The sequence below is a fragment of the Tursiops truncatus genome, chromosome 14, assembly GCF_011762595.2.
Source record: "Tursiops truncatus isolate mTurTru1 chromosome 14, mTurTru1.mat.Y, whole genome shotgun sequence".
Classification (NCBI taxonomy): Eukaryota; Metazoa; Chordata; class Mammalia; order Artiodactyla; family Delphinidae; genus Tursiops; species Tursiops truncatus.
The window spans coordinates 53,863,876-53,882,041 of NC_047047.1; the positions used below are offsets into that span (position 1 = coordinate 53,863,876).

Here is an 18,166-nt window from a genome sequence, read left to right on the forward strand (position 1 = left end):
CATAAATCTGCTGCTCTTGTGAGAGAGTCCGTGGTTTATGTTAGATTCTGAAATGTTTTCACGATCCTACAAATGTTAAAAAAAAAAAACCCCACTAACTTAGAGATTTTTCCACATACTTGTAAATTCAAGCTTATGTTTTCATTAGCTGGGAGATATTTTTATGCTCCCCTGATATCCAGGTGTGAGCTACAGCTTGGAATAGCTCGTGAGCTCCGCGCGGAGCCATGGATGGTAGTTCTGGCCTGGACACTGCTGCTTACACATCGTGGAGGGTCCACTTAGCCTTTCTGAACTGCATTTTACTTTTCATCTGTTCACTGACGTTTATAATGCCCTCACGTCCTACAGGAATGCTGTATAGTCAAGAGATAACAGATGTGCAGGCATTTTATAAACTGCCAAGGACTGTACAATGTAGGATGCAAGTATTAACTGTTACACATGTGTCATTTTTCATGTTACACAGTGCCAAGAACACAGTAGGCAGTTGATAAATATATGATTAAAACTACGTGGAAAGGGTTTATTGGAGTGAGAGGGCTACAGGTTTAAGGACACCAATGTCTGTATGTCTTGCAGATCCTGTGAACGATCTAGTATTTAGGCCTAGAGCACAGCTAGGGATACAGAGGAAATGCTTTTCAAACTATGGTAAAAGAAGAAATGACCTTTGAGATTCCAAATCCGTTTGCTTTATTTTCCAGAGGAAATTGACACTTAAAAGAGTAGAAGCTGCCCCCACTTCTTTCAGGAGGGCTCCAGCGTCCTCATCACTTTATAATGGAGGCCAAAAAAACCCCAATCCTCCTTGCCATCATATTATCAATTTATTGTCTTTTCTTTTTTAAATGGTACAGCATTCAAACCATAGTCTTAATTCTCTCATTGGGGCCACAGAGAGGCCTGCCATTCCTAGACTATGCTGATCCTGTACTAACACAGGCATAATGCATTATGAAAACTTTGTATTTCCAAAGTACCTTCCTTCTTGGAATGTTCTTATAGACACAACCTCACTGGGGATAGATTATTGCCACCACTGTGACCTCGACAGATCCACAGAGGTTACTGCAACTTGTCCAAGTCACAAACCTTGGTGTCCAAAGCAGGATGAAAATCTAGGCGCTCTGATTATCTGTCCTTTTAATCACCAGATCTGTGTCCCTGAAGAACATCTCTGCTTGATTTTGGTAACTTTGCAGAATTAAACTAGAAGACTCTATCTTTGGGAAAGAGAGATTTTAGCTTCAAATATATTACACTTAGGGCTGAAAAGACTGTTTATATCCCCTCACACTACACGCCACATACACCTGGAGAAAAGCTAAATCTCATGAGACCCTCTCCCTGTCCCCAAAGACTGACAAAACAGTAACCTGGAAATTTTTTTTTTTTTTTTTTGCTTGATAGTTGTGTGTGTGTGTGTGTGTGTGTGTGTGTGTGTGTGTTGACTAGACTCTATCCTTCCATTTAAACAATTTGCAATAAGAGAGGAGTTTGAAATTACATTTAGTCATTGCTTTAGAATGAATGGTACTTAATTAAATATTACTTTAAAAATAGGCTTCTTCTCTTTTTCTGTAATTGCATTACTTTTTTGAGGGGAGGTTTTGTTTTGCTTTTTAAACTGATTGTGTGCATTTGGAAAGTACCCTAGTACAGGGTATCTGAAAGCAGAAAATTCTGGCACTTTTCCCACTTTCCATTCTTTCTCCAGTATAGATGCCAGATTCCTTTGGGAAATCATCATTTGCAAAAGGTCAGGAGCAAAAGGAGGGGTATTCTTTAGTATACAGTTGCTGCTAATTAGAAACTGAACATCTGTAACCATGTCAGAATTATTTGTATTTGAAAAGAAACATTTATACACAAAAGCCTTTTCGGTAACATAAAACACCCTATAACACAAAGTATGTATGTCGAAGGGGTGGGGGACAGACAGCTCAGGAAGCTTCCGACAAATGACTGTGCTGAGTGAGGTCATTTGCTAATTAAATCTCAAAGCTTTTTCAGAGTATTTTCTTTTCTCCATCAAGTGAATGTTTCTCACTCCCCAGCCCCCCAGCCCCCATGGGCCAAAGCAAACGTTTGACTGCATTTGCCAGCTACAGATCAAACATTTAATCATTTTAAAGGAAAGATAAGTGAGAAAATGGGTGAGTTGGCAAAACCCAGTCAAAAACCACTGGAAATCTCTAGCTACCTACTGTAGCCATAGCCTTCAGTGTCTTCTCATAACATGTTGTAAGGAGAGTTCTTCTCCATCCTGAAAGTGTGTGCTGATTGCCCCACCTCAGACCTACCGTCTTAGGGTAAAAAACGACACAATGTTTTGACTTACCCTGTAACTCTTTCTTCTGTCTCCCTATTTCCTCCTACCTGCCCTTCTCCCCATGGTGAAATTCTGCTTGCATCGTTACATTTGTACAGAAATTATATCTGTACTTTATTGTTATATTAATATAAATGTCAGTGATAACTCTGAGGTGTTAGAAACATTTCAGTCATAGGGCTTTGTCTCTACGTGCTAAGCCTAAATGGCCACATGGGCCTAACGGCCCAGATCTTACCGTAATTTTTTTCTTGGACTATTGATTAATTTTGGGAAAAAACAAGAGGCCATCTCTTTCCCCTGCAGAGTCTGCTATCTTCTCATCTTCCCCATTCTTGTCTTGTCATCTAAGACATTTATATAAGTGTTTTTTTTTTTTTTTTTTTTTTTTGTGGTACGCGGGCCTCTCACTGCTGTGGCCTCTCCCGCTGCGGAGCACAGGCTCCAGACGCACAGGCTCAGTGGCCATGGCTCACGGGCCCAGCCGCTCCGCGGCATGTGGGATCCTCCCGGACCAGGGCACAAACCCATGTCCCCTGCATCGGCAGGCGGACTCTCAACCACTGCGCCACCAGGGAAGCCCAGTTGAGTTATTTTTTTAATAGGATGCAAGATCATCAAGTCTTGAGAGTTCTAGTCAAGAACTTAGTTAAGCTAGGACTTAACCATATTGGGCTCTCCTTTCAAATAAGACTATATCTGTGAAGGCTCTCAAGCGTACAGTTTCAACAAAATGGTTGTGGACTCTCAGGTTCTAAGTGTTTACAAAAAAGTCAAGAGGCCCTTAGATGACCTGCCTTTCCAATGACCTTTGTAGAATCACAAAATACCAATTGTCCATGACTTTCACTTAAGAACTGGCTTCTATCCAAGCTCTGTGGGTGTGAGTCAGCCCAAGAGGCAAGGATTTGGTGACTCGAGGGTCCATCTCTTGTTCTCATGACAGTTAAGTTCAGAGGGTGTACTCGGCCATTTATGGCACTCCCCAGTCTGGCCTGACTCACTTCTCAGCCTTCAGTTCCACAGCTATTCATGAGCCTCTGTTTCAACCAGACGCAATTAACTATACCTCGAGCATTTCTACCCTTGCTTTATACAGCTGTCCCTGATTGAGACAACTGCCTGGTTTCTTTCGGCATACTTGAATCACGCTTGCTTTCCTGACTTCCGTCCTTCTCAATACTACAACCCACAGCCCACAACCCACAGTTTCATCCTCCTATAGCCATCATGTCAAGATCATTTGCCTATCATTTTTCCAGTACCGCTTTCAGTTCTTTTCAGATGTACTCCTTATCTTGCCAACCAGCATATAGGCTCCTCAGAGACAACAGTGACTGTCTTATTTCTTATGGCACTCATCATGGTGCTTTTGTTCGTTCTGAGTGCCCAGTAAATAGTTGTTTGTTGAGGAGCAACTACCTGTTTATTGTCTTACTCCCAATTCCTATCTGCATTTATTCCTGTGATGGAATCATAGATGTTAATGATGTTTATGAGAAAAGCAAAGTTGCCTGTATAATTAATGACAAAAAAACCAATCATTTGGAATAGGAAGCAACTCCTACCACCACCCCAGCCCTTGGATGTCCCAGCCAGAGCTAGATAGAACATCAGCATATACAAAGACATGGGTGTGGAAATGAGTATTGAATGGTCTTGTGTTTTTATCTTTTCCCAGATGTGGTTGCTCACCTGTCTACCGCTCCCGTGAAATGGCAGCTCGTGCCTTGGTCCCATTTGTTATGATGGACGAAATCCCTGATACCATCCGAACTCTGTTGGCCAAACTCCCCGACTGCACTGACCAGTGTTTCCGGCAAAATCATATTCATGGGACACTTCTCCAGGTAAGTATAGTCACTCTTTCTGACTTCTGTCAAACACAGACATTGTTAGCAGGTGAAGATTTGTTATACAAGCTTTTCACTTTATACGTAGAACTTTTTTCTACTGCTGAAAGAACAAGTATTTCCTAGGTGTGCTTTTTGCATCATAAACATGAATGTGGTGTCACACTGTGATTCAGTCAGGTCATCTTTTGCATTAAAACCTAGGTTTTCTGTAGCATGCTTTTCCATTTAGCCTTCTTCTCTGAACCAGGTGGAGTTGTGTCTTTTCCATCAAGTATGCCTGCAGAACATTCTAGGCCACTCCATGTTCAGGGTGAAGTTGTGAGCATTCCTTGATACACATCAGGGAGCTTAACACCACAGTACATGAAATATCAAGCCCTACTTTTCTATTTTCTCTGTGCTATGAGTACGGAAGAGACTTTTCTTTTGAATCAATATACAAATTGATTTATTGCTTTTAACTTTTCTTCTAGAAAAGACTCAAGTATAACAAATGATTAAGAAATACACTTCTTATTGAAACTGTCCTTTTTGACCCCAGCTATAAACTTGGTGCTGGTGAGGTCTGCTGTTCATGTGGCTGCTCTAGTCACTCACAGTGGGGCAGGGCTGGGGTGGGATTTAAATATCAGGTCATGTTTCTCATTTATGAGCAGATTAGAGAGATGGCCTTGAGATCCAAATATATGTCCTAAGCTTGAAGTCCACACTGCTGACATCAAAGGCAGTGTGTAGAGTGGTTAAGGCCCGTGATTCTGGATCCAGACTAGTCTAGGTGTCAATTTCAGATTCATCACTCACTACCTGTGCATCTGTGTCTTCATTTTTGAACCAAGGATAATAGTAGTGTATACCTCTTAGGCATTTTGTGAAGACTAAATGAATTAATGCATACGAAGTGCTTAGAATAGTACTTGGTACATAGCAAGATATATAGATAGTTATTATTGTTATTATTAGTTTTCATAAGTCTGTGCTATAATGAAAACTGATATTTTTGTAACTAATTCCATCTAGGTGAGAATGTAAGATAGACCTACTTTTTGCCTTCCTTCCTTGGTTGTTTTATATATTTAACAAGTATTTGTTGAATGGTTCCTATATACTACTGTGTCACAATCAAAATAGTGACCAAGTCAGTTCTTGCGTTGAAGGAGTCGAGGACAAAAAAAAAGGCCAGAAAATGGGCAATTACAATGTAGTATGCCAAGTGCTAGGGGAGCATAGCAGGGTCACCTGACTGGTCCTGGAGCAGTCAGGGAAAGCTTCCCAGAGAAAGTGACATCTAAGAAGAGAGCAGAAGTTAGCCAAGGGAAGGGAGAGAAAGAGTTCCACCTGCAGAGGGAACAGCATATAGAAAGGCTCAGACTGGGTGTGAGTCAGCCCATCTGGAAACTGCAGGGTTGGGTGGGACTAAAGTTCTAGGGTGGCAGGTCTCAAACTGGTCTCAGGACCTCTTTACCCTCTTAAAGGTTTTTGAGGATCCCTAGTGGCTTTTGTCTATCAATATTTAATTAGAAACTAAAACAGAAAATAAAACACAAGAACTCACAAGCACACATTCCATTAGTCATTAGAGAGGTGACATCATCACACACCTTGTAGCCTCTGGCAAACTCCACTGTATACTTGTGAGAGACCGAGAATAAAAGAGGAAAGTAATGTCTAGTGTCATTTTGAAAATAGTTTAATCTTGCAGATCTCCTGAAAAGATTGTGCAACTCCCAAGGGTCCCAGACCAGATGCTCTGGTCTCCGTTATATGCATTATGGATCATTGGTGGTTTCTTTAATACAAACTCTTAAGCACTCATCTCCCTTGGTTCTCACTATATCCCTGTGATGAAGAGAGGGGCTGGGGTTGTTATCTTAGTTATAAAGATGGGACCCTGAGGCCCATACAGTTGTGTCAGACTCCACTGTTTCTTTGAAGGGAAAGGGCCTGCAGTAATGAGTAATGCAGAACAGGCTTTTCAGAGATTCATAGGGGATGCAGCTGAGTTAGAAGGAAGGCTCGAATTGTCGGGCGGCATCAGCCATCAGATTTTCTTTATTGAAGATCCACTCTTGGCCAAACTTAGAAGTAGTGAGGTTGGAATTGTTTCTTTGGCTCTTTCACCAATTGTACAAATGGGCCTCCCAGACTCATTCCCCGTACACACCACTAAAAGGTCTGGCTTGTGTTTCACCAGTCTGCCCAGCAACAAAATACGGTCTTTTGCTCCCAGGGCTGCCTTTGATATTCTCAAAGTTACTTCTTCTGCTACATAATATGTGAAACACTGTGGGAAGGTAAAAACCCTCTAACTCTGGGGTGGTTGTGACTATTCCTCTTGTTCCTGAGTGTTGGGGAGATGAAGGGCTTGTTGGAAAAAACAACAACCATATGGGTGTTGGGTGCTGGGTATTGTGTTTGTGTTTGACAAACAGATTCCTGTCTTTACCAAGATTGGCTTATACCCTGGTTGAAAAAAGGAAGTCAAAGGCCTGTGGAAATCTTTTTGTCATGTCTATTCGGGTGTCTCATCTGTGTTGTAATAGTTCTGTTTCACCCTGTTGTTCTTTGTGGGGAAAGCTTAAGGGGTTAAGATAGGGAGGGCTCTTTTTGTCTTTTCCTTCTGTAGCTTATAGATTCCTTTTCCGCATAAAGCTACCTTTGAAATCAGTAAAAGACCTGCACCTGGAAGAGAGATGTTAGGGGTTGAAAGGAATAGTAATCTCCATGGGACTTTCAGAGCCAGCTAAGTAAATAGAAAGTTGTTATTTTTTTCAGAAGCAGGAAATCATTTTGTAATCAGAAAACAAATTCTTTCACAGAACATTTTCTTGAATTATACATTTTGACTTCTTTGAAAAATGTTTACATAAATATATCAAACCTTGGAGTATTTCTTTAGTACTATACATACTATACCTTGAAAACGAGAAATGTGCTGACCTCTGAATTTTCGGGGACTATGGAAGAAAGACTCAAATTATAGGACATGCAAAAAAGGAAAGAACATGTGGGATTTGTTTCTTAATCATCTTAAAAACCAGAGGCTCATAATTGCCATGTTGAAATGGATGGAAGTAATGCACATCAGAAAAGGTGAGATTATCCTGCAGGTTCACGAGAGCCAGCGGTAAATGACATTAAATCTCAGTAAAGGCTAGATAAGAGACATGGACGGTACCTCATTTGGGAGCAGTACTGGCAGGGCTTCCCTGTCTTTTAAGTAGAATTAAACGTCTGTTTTTGTTGCCAAAATTCTTCATGTTGGGGACTTGATGTTATTACAAGGTTACTTATCACTCCCAAGAAATCGAGTTAAGAGTTCAAAAATCTTGTATTGAGGAAGAGTTTGGCCAACAATCATGAGGAAAGATTTATTTTGATTCTTGGGTACTTAACTCATCTTTTGGTGTTTCCTAAGAAAATATATACCATTTGAAGTGAAAGTTTGAATTCTGAGTTTTTTCGTTTCCTGCCCAATTTGGTTATTTTTCCTATTGTACAGACGTATAAAAGCTGATCCCTGCTATTTCTTTAATTAAGCCCTTTTATTTGGGTAAGATGAAGTGGGCAGTTGAGGAAAGTTAGCTGCTATTAAAGCAGAAAAAGCACTTTTTCATTTATCTGTACATTCTAGACAAAAGTATTCTTTTTTTCTTCAGTTAATCCAAATAATCACCACAGTTCTACACATCCCTTTCCTGGTATTAAATTTTCTCCATTTTTTACCTACAGAATCTGTTGAACACTTTGTTTAATTCTTTTATTCCGGCCCCCCAAATTTGGAGCCTTGATTTCTGCACTTTGGGAATTCTGGGTTAAAAAGATTCCACTTTAAAAAAAAAAGATTCCACTTTTCTGGCTGTGGAGTGGAGTAGCATTGCTGCATCCGTCCTTGGGTTGACATGAAATATTAGCCAGGGATGGGCTTCAGATAGCCTAGGCCCACGCACTTAGAAAGTTTGCCATGAGATAAATAAAATGAACATTTTGAGCACCTTTTGTATTCCACATGAATTGCACATGTGATTTCATTAATCCTCCCAGCAACCCAGCAAGATAGGCATTATTCTCTCTCTCTCTCTCTCTCTCTCTCTCTCTCTCTTTCACACACACACACACACACACACACACACACACACACACACCCCACATTCTCTCTGTGTTTCTGATGAGGAAATTGAGGTGAGCCTGGCAGAGTGACTTGAGTAAAGTCACAGAGGTAGTCAGGGGTAGAGAGAAGACATTAAAGCCTGCACTCCTTTTCTCTTTAGAACGTGCTGCCTCCCTAATAGTTTATGTGAATAACAACTTTTTATGCCGAGGGAAACCAAATCAAGAATCCATCTTTGTTTTTATTTTTAATTAATTTATTTTTTTTTGCAATACGCGGGCCTCTCACTGTTGTGGCCTCTCCCGTTGCAGAGCACAGGCTCCGGACACACAGACCCAGTGGCCATGGCTCACGGGCCCAGCCGCTCCGCGGCATGTGGGATCTTCCCGGCCCGGGGCACGAACACGCGTCCCCTGCATAGGCAGGCGGACTCTCAACCACTGCGCCACCAGGGAAGGCCCATCTTTGTTTTTAATCCCTTGTCACTCAGTCTCCTTAAATCTAATTTGATATGATACTACAACATCAGAAACAAAGAAGTTCATCCATATTATAAAGAGGGACAGAGGAAGCCGGTGAAACCCTGCAAAGCTACAACTGGTAAAAGACCTTTAAAAGTACTTATTGTAGGGCTTCCCTGGTGGCGCTAGTGGTTGAGAATCCGCCTGCCGATGCAGGGGACACGGGTTCGTACCCCGGTCTGGGAGGATCCCATATGACATGGAGCGGCTGGGCCCATGAGCCATGGCCGCTGAGCCTGCGCGTCCGGAGCCTGTGCTCCGCAACGGGAGAGGCCAAAGCAGTGAGAGGCTCGCGTACCGCAAAAAAAAAAGTACTAATTGTACCTTCCCTCCCTCTGCTTGTCTCTTTCTCATCTTTTCTCTTTGGTCTCCCATTTAATACTCCTAACCTGGAAATATGGAATCCTCTCTGGGGACCTAGGTCATAACCAAGTTCACAGTTGCCACACCTTCTGTCATCCTTAAGGGTGTGACAAAACCTATCAAACATGGGCAACCATAGGAATCTTAGGTCCTAGGCCTGGGAGCTGCTGGGACCATGAAAAAGTGGTCAAGATTGAATTCAGTTCACACTGTGGAATACCTACCTTGTTCTAGGCTCAGTGAAAACATGAGTTTGCCTTTAAGACTTTTACCTCCCAGTATGGGGGAGCTGTGGGTTAGAAGCCAAGTGAGCCGCTTAAACCCTTGGGGACCAGGGAGCATATGAATAACAGAAAGGAAGACAAGGCAAAAGATGAACGCATCAGTCATAAACGGAGACTGAAGCTAAGGCCCTTTCTGCTTTAGTCTGTAACATCCTGATATGCTCTGTGTTAGGGCTTGAGTTAGGGTCTTTATGAGGATGGATATAGGGGTGCTGGGCTGGGAGGGACAGCATGAAGACAAACATAGAGGTAGATCTTGGTATTAACTTTGTGGAAAAGAAAAGCAGAACACCAGGAAAGAAATAAAGATAGGCCAGTTTGGCCAGCTAGTTGTCTGAAGGAATCACTGTTCAGGAAACAGGACTAAGACCAACCACCCTTTACTGTCTGCTGTAGAGAGAAGCAGTGGAAACAAATAGAAAATGAGTGAAGGAGGGAGCCTTAAGTATAAATTCTATTGGAGTTTTCTAAATAAGGAAAAGAATGTTTTCAGAAAAAATATTTTTTACTAATATTGTTGCACCAAAACCTGTAAGTATAATTTAAAAGAATGATCAATTCCATCTTTTTAAACTGTGACCATATAAAACAGCACCTTATGCTTGAAGAATTTTAGTATCTTTTTCATATTTCTTAAAAGTATAGAATTGTGAAACAAAGTAAAAATTTGCTCAAGCTGTCCAGAAATGGAACATTCCTTGACAGATTCCATTTGGCGACCTAAGCTTGGCCTATCTCTGTTGTTTATTTTCTATACAGAAAATACAATTTCAGAATGGAAAATAAAAAACAAAAGCATGAAATTATGCTGATGTTGTAAATTGTAAATGGATGGCTGGTCAGTGTGCTTTTTTTCTGGAATGAGTCATAAAGAAAGGCTCACTCTTGTCACTAGTGGCCAGATTTACTGGTTCTTTCTGAGGACTGTGTTCCTGTTAAAGGAGAAAAATCTAAGTTGTTAGAAGGGTCCCCAGTCCAAGAAGGGCTAAGGCAGAGTTTCTCCAATGGCATGGCTGTAGATGTGTCAAGTATTTATTGAATCCTTCAGCTCTCAGGGAGTCTGGGTGGGGCCTTAAGGGGCTGGAGGCTCCAGGCAATCACCTGCAGCATCTCTTTATCCCAGAGTGCCAAAGGAGGATTATATTCTGTGTGTTCCTTGACATGAAAAGGATTGGGAAGCACTGGGCCCTTAAATAAAAAAATAAAGAGAAAAGTAGACCTTGTTAAATCTTACCTTTTGGCAATATATTTCTATCTGGCAATATATTTCTATCTGGATATAAGCCCAGAAAAGTCATTTTTAATTAAAGTGCTTCTCTTGAAGATGAATTAATCCCTTCCTTATAAATATCGAAAGGCTTTTATTTGGTGTGTGTTACTTAGGGAGCTTGTGCTGGGTGTGGGAGACAGCTTTTAGCTGCCAGGTTCAGAGCATTGACTGTAGTGCACTTTCACCATCACCCACCAGTGTCCTACTGCTGTTTTGTGAGGCTCTGAACTCATAGTATTGGCCAGGGGTGTGTAGAGTTCAGAGATTTGTCAGTGGATGTATCCCCAGGCTTTTGTTACTATTTGGAATTAGAGTAGGAGAAGTAATGGTATAAAAGAATATACGTATAGGGATTTCCCTGGTGGCATAGTGGCTGGGAGCCCGCCTGCCAATGCAGGGGACACGGGTTCGATCCCTGGCCCGGGAAGATCCCACATGGCGCTGAGCACCTAAGCCCACGCACCACAACTACTGAGCCTGCGCTCCAGAGCCTGCAAGCCACGACTACTGAAGCCCGCGCACCCTAGAGCCTGAGCTCCACCACAAGAGAAGCCACCACAATGAGAAGCCCGCGCACCGCAGCAAAGAGTAGCCCCTGCTTGCGGCAACTAGAGAAAGCCCGTGAGCAGCAACAAAGACCCAACACAGCTGAAAATAAAATAAATAAATTATGACTCTGGCATATAGTAAGTGTTCAGTGCACGTTAGTTGCTGTTGTTACTGCTTGGTGTTGCTGCTGCTGCCACCATCACCACCACCCTCATAGGGGTTTATGATCCAAAAACGTGAGCACCACTGATGCAGATGGTGAGTGAAGGATTTTGAGCTACAGAAAGCTGTGCTTTAGAAAAATTAATGTTGTGTGTTGAAATAGTAATGTAAGAATCTCTCCTGATACGCGAGTGTGTGTGTAAGAGAGAAATAAGTTGATTTTCGGCAGTTTTTACTTTGTTAGCATGCTGCACAATGACGTTCCTCTGATCAGTCAGTGTTCTCTACCTTCCAGTAGGTCATATTGAAGATTATAAGAACTGAGATTAGTTCTGATTTTTAAGGGTTGAGTTCCTGCCTATCAGGTTGTTATTCCTTGCACCTGTTTTGTTTTGCATTACACCCCCTCCCCCATACCCCATCAGAAACCCGATGAATCAGGAAAGAAACACTGTCACACTGTCCCAAACAAAGGAGTCCTTTACCATTCGAAGGGGAAAATTTGAAGTTCATAAAGTGAAAGGGAAATACAGGATCCTCCTACATAGATTAATCTAGCACTTTTCCGAGTTCACTTTTCATCTTGGAAAACACTTTCCATCCCCTCCCAGCCTTATTGTTTGAGACTTTGTATGACAGAAGATAATTCTGAATGTTCTTAAAAATACAACAAAACAAAACGTTGTGCTGTGGGCACACTAGCAAGCTTCTGTAGTTTCCCAGAATTCCTATAAAATATCTGATGGTGTGTGGTCCCATCATGTGATGCCATTCGTTTGATGGGCCTCCATCCCATGAAAACAGTATTATTTGTCGTTTGTTTTTGGCTCTGCCAATCTAATAGGCAAAAGGAGCACCTCATTGTTTCCTTGAGGGAAGCATTTTTGAGCTAGCAGAGCACATGTACTTGTTGCATAGCCCTGGGTTTCATTTAGAGCACCATGTGTATTTCGGTTACTAAGGACTCAGTTGGCTGTTCAAAAGCACTGTGGTTGCGAATAGCCAGACAATATGACAGCCACCTTAGAAGCCTGAAGGAAAATCAGTCCCGGGCCTAAAGGAAATAAATAAAAGCCTTTCTATTTTAAACCATGTTATTGTTCATGACATTCTTATATTTCTCTGTACAGTTGACTCTTGAACAACTGCAGGGTTGGGGTGCCGACAGCTGTGCAGTGGGAAATCCACACATAACTTTTGACTTGCCACCACTTAACTACTTAATAGCCTGCTGTTGACTGGAAGCCTTAATGATAACATGGACAGTCAAGTAGCACATATTTTATAGATGTATTATATACTTTATTCTTGAGTAATCTAGAAAAAAGAAAAAATTATTAAGAAATCATAAGGAAGAGAAAATGCATTTACAATTACTGTACTGTATTTATCAACACCATTAAGTTTAATCTGTTTACAAATGAATCTTCTGTCAGTACCTACATCAATATTGTCTTCTATGATACGAAACACTGTAGATGTTATATATATTACTAACACTAGACATTAAAAATGAAAAGACAGTGTGAAAAAGAAATATTTATTTACAGGTATAATGATTCATGCATTGATAACAAAGAAGCAGCAATATGATTGCTTTATGGTAGCCTAGCCTATACACTATGAATGAATTGTTATAAAAACTTTATGACCTACAGTATTAAAGACATATTCATAATACAGTATCAGAAACATTGTTACATTTTTAAAAACTACTTACCTGTGATAATAGGCTGATATTCAGTTTCTCCAATTACTGGAGAAAAAGGTATACCATAGTATGATAATGTAATTCTTTGAAAGCAAAGTTATAAAACGGTAAGAAAACTAACACACTATTAATTTAATATTAAATATCACTCACCTTATGCCTATGTAAGGATAGGCTATCCACTTCAGTACAAGTCTTACACACCATGTTCTATATGTGTGTTGTTGTATATTTATTGAAAAAAATCTGCATACAAGTGGGCCCACACAGTTCCAACCCATGTTGTTCAAGGGTCAACTGTACTGTGTATCTGCATCCCCTCCACCCTGTCCTTCCATGGCAGGGTTTCTCAACCTCAACACTGTTGACCTCTGGGGCCTGGTAATTCTTTGTTGTGGGGTCTGTACTTTGCATTGTAATATATTTGGTAACATCTCCCCAACAGATGCCTGTAGTACCCACCCTCCCTTTTGTGACAACAAAAAATGTCTCCAGACATTTCCACATGTCCCTCAAGGGGCACAGTCATCCGTGGTTGAGAACGTTTGTTCCATGGTACCTGTGGATTCTCTCCATGATCCTGTGTGGGCAGGGGGTGATGCAGCTCTTTTAAAATACCGATGGCCATGACACAAACCTTTCCTGACTCATGAACAAATTGTGGCTCAACAAACTACAGTGAGCTGTGCATGGGAATAAAGGATTAGGAGGGGGATATAAAACTCAGGCCAGAAATCTCAAAGGAAGCACTTTTCTTCCCTTTCTCTCCTTCTCTCCCTTCTGTCTTTCTCTCTGCTGGGAAGATGCTATGAACATTTAAGCCAGCTTGCTTTCAAAATCCCAGCTCTTTATAGTTTGCTTCATGTCCCTGTCTCGACGTGCCTCTGATCCACTTGCACAGTGTGTGGTTGAAACTCATTCCTGCCCTCCCCAGACTCAGGGAGCACAATAAAATTCTAGGGGTGCTTTGGAAAATAACACAAACTTAGAATTTTCTCACTTTTACTTTAAGTGCTTTGCTGTCTATTTCATTGAGTCTCTCTTGGGCAGGGGGCAAGAGGCTGTGTGGAAAGCCTTCCCTAGGGAACAGAGGTTCTCTAAAAACTTAACCCAGGACATCAAAATTTTAATTTTGAGTTAAACATAAAGCTTTATCCAGATCCTCAAATTCAGACCTCAAAAAAGGAAACTGGAAGATAAATCTAGATGAGGGTGGGACTTCCCTGGTGGTACAGTGGTTAAGAACCCGCCTGCCAATGGAGGGGACACAGGTTCAAGCCCTGGTTTGGGAAGATCCCACATGCCGTGAAGCAACTAAGCCCCTGCGCCACAACTACTGAGCCCACGTGCCACAACTACTGAAGTCCACATGCCTAGAGCCCATGCTCCCCAACAAGAGAAGCCACCACAGTGAGAAGCCCGCGCATCGCAAGGTAGAGTAGCCCCCGCTCACCACAACTAGAGAAACCCCACGTGCAGCAAAGAAGACCCAATGCAGCCAAAAATTAAAAAAATAAAAAGTAAAATAAAATAAAAATTAATTAATTTTAAAAATCTAGATGAGCTTGCTAAAAATATATGGTGAAGATAGTAATTATATTAGTTTTTTTGTTAAAAGGCTTTCAGATGCTGTGTATGCCTCAGATACGTAAATGTCTAGAAGGCCAGTAGTAAATTTGTGACTTGACTCTCAAAAATGTTTCAGTATATAAAAAAATTAGAGTTTTTAAAGCACATCCTTAACACCTCTTTTAGACAGTGTCATATAATTCTTATGTGTGCTTTTCTTAGTCTGATTAGAAGGATAACTACAGATATTAAAATGGAGTCTTTCTGGTTTTGTTAAAGGCATATATTTGAAAAAATAAGCAAATTAAATCTTAATTGATTTTCTGTTGTAACTGTCAATAACAAGCATTTTCTATATCTTCTCTTCACACTAGGAGATTTGGAGGGTTGATAATTAAGGTAAAAATTTGCACTTGTGAATATTTTGATAAATTTTTTCATCTTCTGACTTTTGCATAGTTAATTTATCAGTCACCCTAATTATCAGTAATTAAATTAGTTATAGATTTTGACATTAAAATATAAAGAATTAGTAAGAATACATAACCAAGCTCATGTTGTCCTTAGAATAAACGTATGGGCAGTGGTAGTCTCTTCTCTGTTTTCATTAAGAAACCCATTCAGATAGACCACTGTTTAATTCCTGTTGCTATTGAAATGCACATTCATTGACATCCATTTCCCCAAGTGTCTTATGATTTTGCAGAACTACTTTGGATAATGAATTCCACCAAGGTCATCTGCAGCGTTTTCCCTGCCTGAATTGGTAAGAAGGAAAAGATAGTCCATTTGCCTTTCTTTATTTTTTTCAGCTTTATTAAGATATAATTGACATATAACATTGTGTAAGTTTAAGATATACAGTGTGATGATTTGATATATGCATATATTGCAAAATGATTACCACATTACGGTTAGTTAACATATCCATAACCTGACATAGTTACAGTTTTGTGTATGTTTGATGAGAACTTTTTAGGTCTACTCTCTTAGCAACTTTCAAACATATAATACTTATACTTATAATAGTATTGTTAACTATAGTCACCATGTTCTGCAGTACATTTCCAGACCTCATTTATGTTATAACTGGAAGTTTCTATCCTTTTTTTAAAATAAATTTATTTATTTATTTTTGGCTGCATTGCATGTTCGTTGCTGCACGCAGGCTTTCTCTAGTTGCGGCGAGCAGGGGCTACTCTTCATTGAGGTGTGTGGGCTTCTCATCGTGGTGGCTTCTCTTGTTGCGGAGCTCGAGCTCTAGGCACAAGGGCTTCAGTAGTTGTGGCAGGTGGATTCTTAACCACTGCGCCACCAGGGAAGTCCCGGAAGTTTGTATCCTTTGATCACCTTCACTCATGCCTACCCCTGCCACTACAACACCAATCTGCTGTTTCTACAAGTTCGGTTTTTTTTAGATTCCAGGTATAAAGGAGATCATACAATATTGTCTTTCTCTAACTTGTCTGATTTAGAACAATGCCCTCAAGGTCCATACATGTGGACCTTGCCAATGGTAGCATTTCCTTCCTTTTTTATGGTTGAAAAGCATTACAGTGTGTGTGTGTGTGTGTGTGTGTGTGTGTGTGTGTGTGTGTGTGTGTGAATCTCAAATTTTCTTTATCCATTTGTCCGTTGATAGACACTTCAGTTGTTTCCAGGTCATGGCTATTGTATCATAAAGCTACAGTGAACGTGGGGATGCAGATATCTCCTTGAGATAGTGATTTCATTTCCTTCACATATATACCCAAAAGTAAAATTGCTGTAGTTGTGCTTTTAATTTCTTGAGGAACCTCCATATTGTTTTCCATGGTGGCTACACCAATTTACATTCCCATCAACAGTGCACAAGTGTTCCTTTTTCTCTAAATCCTCGCCAGCATTTGTTATCTCATCTTTTTGATAATAAACATTCCCTGATGTTGAACTCCTTTTCATGTACCTGTTGGCCATTTGAATATCTTCTTTGGAAAAAATGTCTATTCAGATCCTTTGCCCATTTTTAAATCGGATTATTTGTTTTTTTGCTACTGAATTGTGAATTTCTTACATATTTTGGAATTAACCCCTTATCAGATATGCAGTTTGCAAATATTTTCTCCCATTCCTTAGACTGCCTTTTCATTTTGTTGATTGTTTCTTCTGCTGTGCAGAAGCTTTTTTATTATTATTATTGTTATTTTTCTGACTGCATCAGGTCTTAGTTGCGGCACACGGGATCTTTGCTGAGGCATGCAGGGTCTTTTCATTATGGTGTACGGTCTCTTCGTTGCAGCGCTCAGGCTTCTCTCTAGTTGAGGCGTGTGGGTTTTCTCTCTCTAGTTGTGGTACGTGAGCTCCAGAGCGCATGGGCTCTGTTGTTTGCAGCACGCAACCTCTCTCATTGAGGCATGCAAGCTCAATAGTTGTGGCGTGGGGGCTTAGTTGCCCCGTGGCATGTGGGATCTTAGTTCCCTGACCAGGGATCAAACTCGCGTCCCTTGCATTGGAAGGAGGATTCTTTACCACTGGACAACCAGGGAAGTCCCGAAGCTTTTTAATTTGACGAAGTTCCACTTGTTTATTTTTGCTGCCATTGCTTGTGCTTTTGGTGTCATATCCCTAAGATCATTGCTATGACCACTGTCAAGGAACTTTTTCCCTATGTTTTCTTCTAGAAGTTTTATGGTCTTAGGTTTAAGTCTTTAATACATTTTGAGCTAATTTTTGTGAGTGGTGTAAGATTAGGGGTTCAGTTTCATTCTTTTGCATGTGAATATCTAGTTTTCCTACCACCATTTGTTGAATAGACTACCTTTTCTCCATTGAGTGTTCTTGGTTCCCTTGTCAAATACTAGCTGACCATATATGCAAAGGTTTATATCTGGGCTCTGGATTTTGTTTCATTGGTCGATGTGTCTGTTTTTATGCCAGTACCATACTGTTTTGATTACTTTGGCTCTGTAATATAGTTTGAAATTGGGAATTGTGATGCCTCCAGATTCCCCACCCACCCAGGATTACTTTGACTATTCAGGGTCTTTTATGGTTCCATATGAATTTTATTTTTTTGTTTTTTTTCTATTTCTGCAACAACAACAAAATACGCCATTGAAATCTTGATAGGGATTGCATTGAATCTGTAGATGGCTTTGGGTAGTATGGACATTTTAACAATATTAATTCTTCCAATCCATGAACACAGGATATCTTTCCATTTATTTGTGTCTTCTTTAATTTTTTTTTCACCAATGTCTTAGAGTTTTCAGTGTATAGATCTTTCATTTCCTTGGTTAAATTTATTCCTGTGTATTTTGTTTTCAATGCTATTGTAAATGGGATTGTTTCTTTATTTCTTTTTCAGATAATTCATTGTTAGCAGATAAGCACAACCAATTTTCGTGTGTTGATTTTGTATCTTGCAACTTTACTGAGTTTAATTGGTTCTAACAGGTT

General features: G+C 40.4%; 1 protein-coding gene across 8 annotated transcripts in view; it reads left to right on the top strand.

Annotated features, from left to right (window-relative positions):
* Nucleotides 1–18,166, top strand: part of THADA (THADA armadillo repeat containing) — a 313,717-nt gene that overhangs the window by 163,583 nt on the left and 131,968 nt on the right. For all 8 annotated transcript variants that reach the window (XR_012325717.1, XM_073791400.1, XM_073791399.1 and 5 more), the window contains one exon: nt 4,017–4,185. Coding sequence is in view for 7 of the 8 variants with exons in the window: in XM_073791400.1 (XP_073647501.1) it covers nt 4,017–4,185 (169 nt within the window). In the remaining variant the exon portion in view is untranslated. The remainder of the gene's footprint in view (nt 1–4,016; nt 4,186–18,166) is intronic.